Here is a 6,455-nt window from a genome sequence, read left to right as displayed (position 1 = left end):
TAAGTTAGTTACTAATTTCATCCCACCACTACTTTATATAAATCTTGACTATGGGTGAATCTTCACCTCAAATAAATCAAATAGGATAATAGATATATTGAACAATACACACTTACGAATTAAGAATATTTCTTAAAGAATATTTATTTTCTCTTACACTTTTTTCTTCTTTTTTTTTTCCCTTGGAAAAAGTCGTAATTTCTATTAACTTAAGAAATTACATTTTGTAGATGCCGAGGCATATGCATATGGAGGTTTTACTTGCCTTATCAGGAGACATATAGGTCTATTTACAAAAATTTGACGCTGAGTGGTAGATCTCCTCGCAGGGAGTCTGTAATCAGTGTTAATCAAAACTGCCCTCTACAGTTAGAGGGAAAAGAGAAGCAAAAAATATATATATGTCCTCTGTACATTGAGAGTACTATGACTGTCTATACATGAAACTGTTTTTACAGCCAACTGATGGAAAAAAAACTAGTACATGTTTATATAATAAACCCTTCAAAAAAAACATGAGCATAGAGCTCAATTTTGTCCCTGTTCTATAAACGGTCTGTGGTAATATTGATGGTGGATACCATCAATCTCCTCCTGTATCAACCAGACATTGTCCTGAAGATGCGTTGCCTCTTTTGAAAGTTGGTCAGCCTCCGTATTTTGTTCCCTGTAGATATGTCGACAGACAAAAGAGTCAAATATATTTATCAACCTGTGCGCTTCCTCCAGAATATGTCTGAGAGTATATGCATTGCATTGAGATGAATTGTTGAGCCAGTTACAAACGATTTTTGAATCACCAAATAACTGCAGGGGTGTGAAATGATGAGATAATGCAAAATGTATGAGGTGTTTTGCAGAGGAGAGTTCGACAAAGTTGTTCGTGCCCATCCCCAGGTTAACCTGGATTTTGTAGCAGTGTTTATCATTCAGGTGTAAAATCAGTCCCCCTCCACATCCAGCTTCCTGGGCAGAGCCATCAAAGTAAGCCCATGGTTTAGATTTGTCTATGATTTCCAGGGAAATGATGCACTGAGGGACAACGGGGTCCTCTTCTGGAAGGAGATCATAATCTGAGATTATGTGCTGAGAGATGGATGGCCAGTGCGGTTCTCTGAGATTGAATATGGATTGATTCCTAGCTATCCAAATGGCCCAGTTGACAAGGAGAGGCAAGTTCAGGGCTTTGCCCTTATGAGCAAGGCACCATGAGTTCCAAGCCTCTTGGATATTGTTACCTTGCCAGGGGAGTAAGGAAGGGTAGTGAACAGATAATCCGTTCCATAACTCTATAGATGACGGGCAATGTAGGAAGAGATGATCGGTGTTCTCATCAGCCATACGACATAGATGGCATCAGAAGGGGCCATGGAAGGATCTTTTCATCAGATTAGCACTCGTTGGGATTTTGTCAAAGAGAATATTCCACATTAACAGATGGGTGCGAGGGGCTGCCTTGAGCTTCCAGAAGGACTTCCATGAAGGATCAATAGATAGAGGTTTATGGGGATCCATGAGGCTGATGTACCCTTCTTTCGGGGAGTAAAGACCAGACTTGGCAAGGGCCCAGATGATCTCGTCAGGTTCCTCTGTTAAGCGAATGTGGGCCTGTGTGAGGGCTTCAATGTAAAGCTGCTAATCTTGTCTCCAATGTACAGGTATGTCCAAATCATTAGCTGTTTTCCAAGCTTGTTGAAAGATAGAGGTGTTGTGGTGGTCGCCGATGTGTTTGATGTAAATGATGCCTCTATCATTTAGATAGCTTATTAAATCGGCTGGTAACTTGTGAGCATTTCTGCATCCTACCCAAGGGTCCGATCCAATGCGGACAGCGTTTCCTTCCTTAATTCTCCAGGTAATTCCAAGTCGCAGTATGGGGAGAGCATTCATTATTGCCTTCCATATATTGGAGATATTGCTAGCAGGGGGACGAGACTGTCTTAGCCAGTCCATCAAAGGTGTAGGCCATATATATTTTGCTAATGCTACCCGGGTCCAGAGACTATTAGAGTTGATGAGTTGCCAGCCCAGTTTAGCAGCCAAGGCTTTCGAGAATATCTCAAGCCTTTTTATGCCCCATCCTCCCCAGCGTTTAGGAATAGCGATGCGATCCCATTTTACCCAAGCAAAGGTTTTTCCAGGTTGATTTCCTTTCCATAAGAATCTGCAACAAATGTTTTGTAGCCTGTTAAGTATGCCTTTTGGGATCCATGCAAGCGTCATCCAGAAGACTGGAGTGGCCTCGATAACCGCCTTGATGAGAGTTAATCTGCCAGCCCTGGATAGATATTTGTGGTACTAGATCTGTAATCTTTTCTCCACTTTTGCAATGAGCCATGTCCAGTCTGCTATCCTATACCCGAGGGGCTTTAACCGGAAGCCCAGATATTTAAGCCCATCATCCAAGTTAAGGGCAGAAAAAGGGAAACGCTGGGTAGTATAAATCGCCTCATGCTGAGAGCAACCAATAATGGTGATGGTGGATTTACCTTCATTTATCATCATGCCCGTAGCCTGTTGGAAAAGCTTGAAAATATTGTACATAATTGAAGAATCTCCGATGCTTCCGTTTAAAAAGATCAGAACATCATCAACAAACAGAAGATGAGTCAGAAAAAAATTATTCGAGATCTTGATGCCAGTGAGCTGTTGTCTGTCCTTCGCCGCATTGATGGCTCTGCTCAGACCTTCCATAATGAGGAGGAAGAGTAGCGGGGAGAGGGGGCAACCCTGTCTGAGACCCCTTTCTGATAGGAAGAAAGGGGTAGCTTCACCGTTAAGAAGTACACTATAGGAAACATCTTTGATACAGCTCATAATACATTTAATGTAGGCAAAAGGGAAGCCAAGGTGTGTGAGGATTAATCTGATGTAGAGCCAATTTGCCCTGTCAAATGCCTTAGAGAGGTCCACCTTGAGGATCATACCTTTCTTCTTTTTAGTTTTCACAGTGTGGAGGAGTTCTTGGGCAGTGGCAATCGCTTCATGTATCTGTCGGTGTTGTAGAAAAGCAAATTGTTCGGGGGCTATATGACCAGACAGTATAGGCTTCAGGCGATTTGCTATAATTTTGGCTATAATTTTATATAGAACGTTACAGAGAGAGATGGGACGAAAGTCGTTAAAGGAGGTAGGAGAATCAGATTTCGGAATCAGGGCAATGAAAGTGGACTTGATGGCTGCATGAATACTACCTTTCCTCCTAATGTCCTCCACCTGTAAATTCCTACAATTCTGAGTAGATCATCTCCCAGTATGTCAAAAAATGCTATAAAGAATTTGATGGTCCACCCATCCAGTCCAGGACTCTTGTATTTTTTGAACCATTTGATGATGGCCTCTAGTTCCTCCTTCGTTACAGCCATCGCCAGGTTCTCTGAATCCTCTTGTTCCACAAATCTGGGGAAATATTCAGCAACCCTCATTATCTCAAGTATGTTTGCAGTACCGGGTGCCTTGTAAATGGATTTGAAATGTTCGTTTGCAAGTCTAGCTAGACCCTGCTGATCAGAAATCCTCTGCCCCTGGTCATTTTGTAGTTCCCAGATGGTGTTAATGGCTTTTATGCCATTAGCAAATTTGTGGAAGAACTTGGTGTTATTGTCTCCCTCAGACAGCCATATGGCTCTACTTCTAAGGTGCCAGCTCTCTTCTCTATCCTTTAGGATTTGTGAGCGCCTGGATATAAGAGTAGAATATAGATCCTTGTTTCCCGGAGCTGTGAAGGTGCCATCTGATGAATCCTCAAATGTTGCTATGGCTCGTTCGGCCTCCTTCAATATCTTGTCATCATTAATCCGCTTCAAGTGTGCCCAATTCCTGGAGAGGCGTTTGAGTTCGGATAATTTCCTTAAGAAACCAGTAGTATGCTCCTCCTCTTCCGTGATAGGATTTGATCTCCAATACTCTGATACAAGCTGGTGATAGCTGGGGTCCTTGAGCCAAGACGCATTGAATTTAAAAGGGCTTTTAATCCTCGGGGACTCCTCAGAGAGTTCGAGAAAGATAGGTTTGTGGTCAGATAATCCCCCGGATCCAACCCACTGTCTAATGCGAGGGAGGAGAGTGAGGAAAGCCTCTTTTATGAGGAATCTATCTAGTCTTCTAGCTAGGCTCTGATCACCACTTCTATTATTGGACCAGGTATAATGTAATCTGACAGGAGGGATGTCAACCCAATGATGATCTTCTAGTAAGGTAGAAATCAAGTCGGACAGGTTATCCGCTTGGGCCGAGTGTCCCCAGGATTCACAGTGACCCAAGGAGAAGTTCAAATCTCCTCCCAGAATGATGTTGTTTGCCCGGAAGAGTTCAGAAGCTAACAAGATTCTCCAAAATGGTTCTTTGTCCACACATGGGCCGTAAACATTGATGATTCGAAATTCAGTGTTAAGAGCACGGTCTAATAAGTCCATACCGATGTAGCCTCTGCCTCCCTAGGAATTTCGGAGAACCAAGGATTTGTTACAGAAGCCGATAGCAATACCCTCGGATCTCCCAGATGCATCCAAAGCATGGAAAGTCCAGTTTGGAAGCCAAGAGCGCAGAGGGTTTCCTGTAGAAAGATCACTTCCAGGGCAGTCGAGGTGAGCAGCCTTCGAAGGGCTAGTTTTTTATGGGGACTAGCAACCCCTTGACAGTTAAAGGATAGAACTTTCATGGAGGGATAGGCTGTGGGCCGCCTCTAGCTCTAAGGGCCCTGTCAATCGTTTGTTGTCGCCCAAGGGCGACTTCCTCCCCCGCTGTATGTCTGGCCTTAGTGAGTCGGGAGGGGCGGCCTCTAGCCGATTTAGAAGAGGTCGGAGTATGAGAAGGTTCAATGCCTATCGCGTCGACATCCTTCCCCTTTGATCTGGATCTAGAGGGTAACGAGGGGAAGAGGGAGGGGGGATGGAGGAGTGGGAGAGAGGGGGTAAGGAGGGAAGAGGAGGGGGGAGGGAAGGGGAGGATATCAGGGAGGGGGGACAGAGGGAGGGGGAGAGTGAGGGAAAGGGAAGTGTGCAGAGGAGGGAGGAGGGGGGGGGAAAGCCCTGTGGGCGGGGGGGAAACTGGAGAGAGCCAGGGAGGAAGGGGGGGGGAGAGATACCCATGCAAGAGTGCGATGTAAAAATATGAGATATGCCAGATATAGATGATGGAGAAGGGAAGAACGTACCCGCGGTCGAGGCGACATCTCGAGTGGTGCCAGAGCTAATGGGCAGAGGAGACGAGGCTGGAATGGAGTCCGCAGGACGCTTATCAGCGGCCTTAGTAGCAGAAGTGCCCTGTATGTCTCTTGGATTGCTTGGTGCATCCTTCGCCGGCTGATGTGGTGGTTCTCCTTCCTTTTCCAGGGGCTGTGTTGGTCCATCCTCCGTCGTACCCTGGTCTTCGATCTGCTCAGGGCCCCTTTTTTTGTGGAGGAGGGGGTAGTCCCTGAAAAGGTGACCAACCTTGTGACATCTGCGGCAGCGGTATGGAATGCCTTCGTAATCAATAATTTGCTTGCAGGATGTGTCCCGCCATTGGATGGTGATGTACTCCAATAGGCCTCCTCTGGTGTCAAGATTAATAAGAATTCTAGCGTAGGCCATCATACCTGTTTGCAGATATGATTTGTCATACTCCATACAAGTGCCGATGGCGTTTCCAATCTGTTTGAAGATGTCCTCGGACCAGTATTGCAAAGGGAGGCCTGGCAATCGAATCCATACAGGTCCAATACCGATCTGCTCAGTCTCAGGATCAAAGAGAGGTGTCCAACGCTTCAGCAAAACCGGGGCATGCTCGAAATGCCAGTATGAGGATAGGACCCAATTTGTGTGGTCGGCACGAGCAAAAAGAAGGGCGAACCATCCCCTCACAAAGGTCTACACAAATGGGATGTCGACCAAATGGTGACCCCAAACCTCAGATGCCCAGGTCTTTAGTCTCGCGGCCGAGTAATTTCTTCCTCTGATGCGACCAACAAGGACTCTGTCCGCAAAGTCCATGGCTTCTCCCCACTGTATGTCCTCTTCCAGTCACAAAAATATATCATCAGCCTTGGACTTAAAGCACTTATGTTTCTTCTTAGTACCCTGTGGGGGGCGGGAGGGAGGAGTCTTGTTCTGAGACGGACCCGGAGAAGAGTGGGAAGGTCGGTGGCTGTGCAAGGGGGGGGGGGGGGGGGGGTAGTTCTGCCGATTGGAGGGATTCAGCGAGTGGTGGGATAGCGGAGTAACTGCCTAATGGGGGGGCCAGAGAAGTGAAATTGTACGGTGCAGAAGCGAAGTCGGTTACCGGAGGCTGAAAACTAGGGTTTGAGCCCGAGAAGTGGGGGTCTAAACCAGAGTTAGGGTTTAGACAAGCAGAGACAAACCCTAGTGAGGACGGAGATGCCGGAGGAGTGGAGAGAGTTGTCCAGGTGGGGGGATCGTCCGACAGGACCACAGGAGGCCGGGAAGGTTCAGCCAGGGAGAATCCGGAGCTGAATA

General features: G+C 46.4%; 1 protein-coding gene across 1 annotated transcript; it reads right to left on the bottom strand.

Annotated features, from left to right (window-relative positions):
• Window positions 1–528: 528 nt before the first annotated feature.
• Window positions 529–1,341, bottom strand: LOC149211257 (uncharacterized). The gene has a single exon (XM_089399233.1). The coding sequence runs from the start codon at window positions 1,339–1,341 to the stop codon at window positions 529–531; it is 813 nt and encodes a 270-aa protein (XP_089255359.1).
• Between the last annotated feature and the right edge of the window lie 5,114 nt (window positions 1,342–6,455).

Source organism: Pinus tabuliformis, chromosome 1_2 (assembly GCF_031772625.1).
Source record: "Pinus tabuliformis cultivar Carrire ecotype Pingquan chromosome 1_2, CPIR1, whole genome shotgun sequence".
Classification (NCBI taxonomy): Eukaryota; Viridiplantae; Streptophyta; class Pinopsida; order Pinales; family Pinaceae; genus Pinus; species Pinus tabuliformis.
This window is presented reverse-complemented; position numbering and strand designations above follow the sequence as displayed.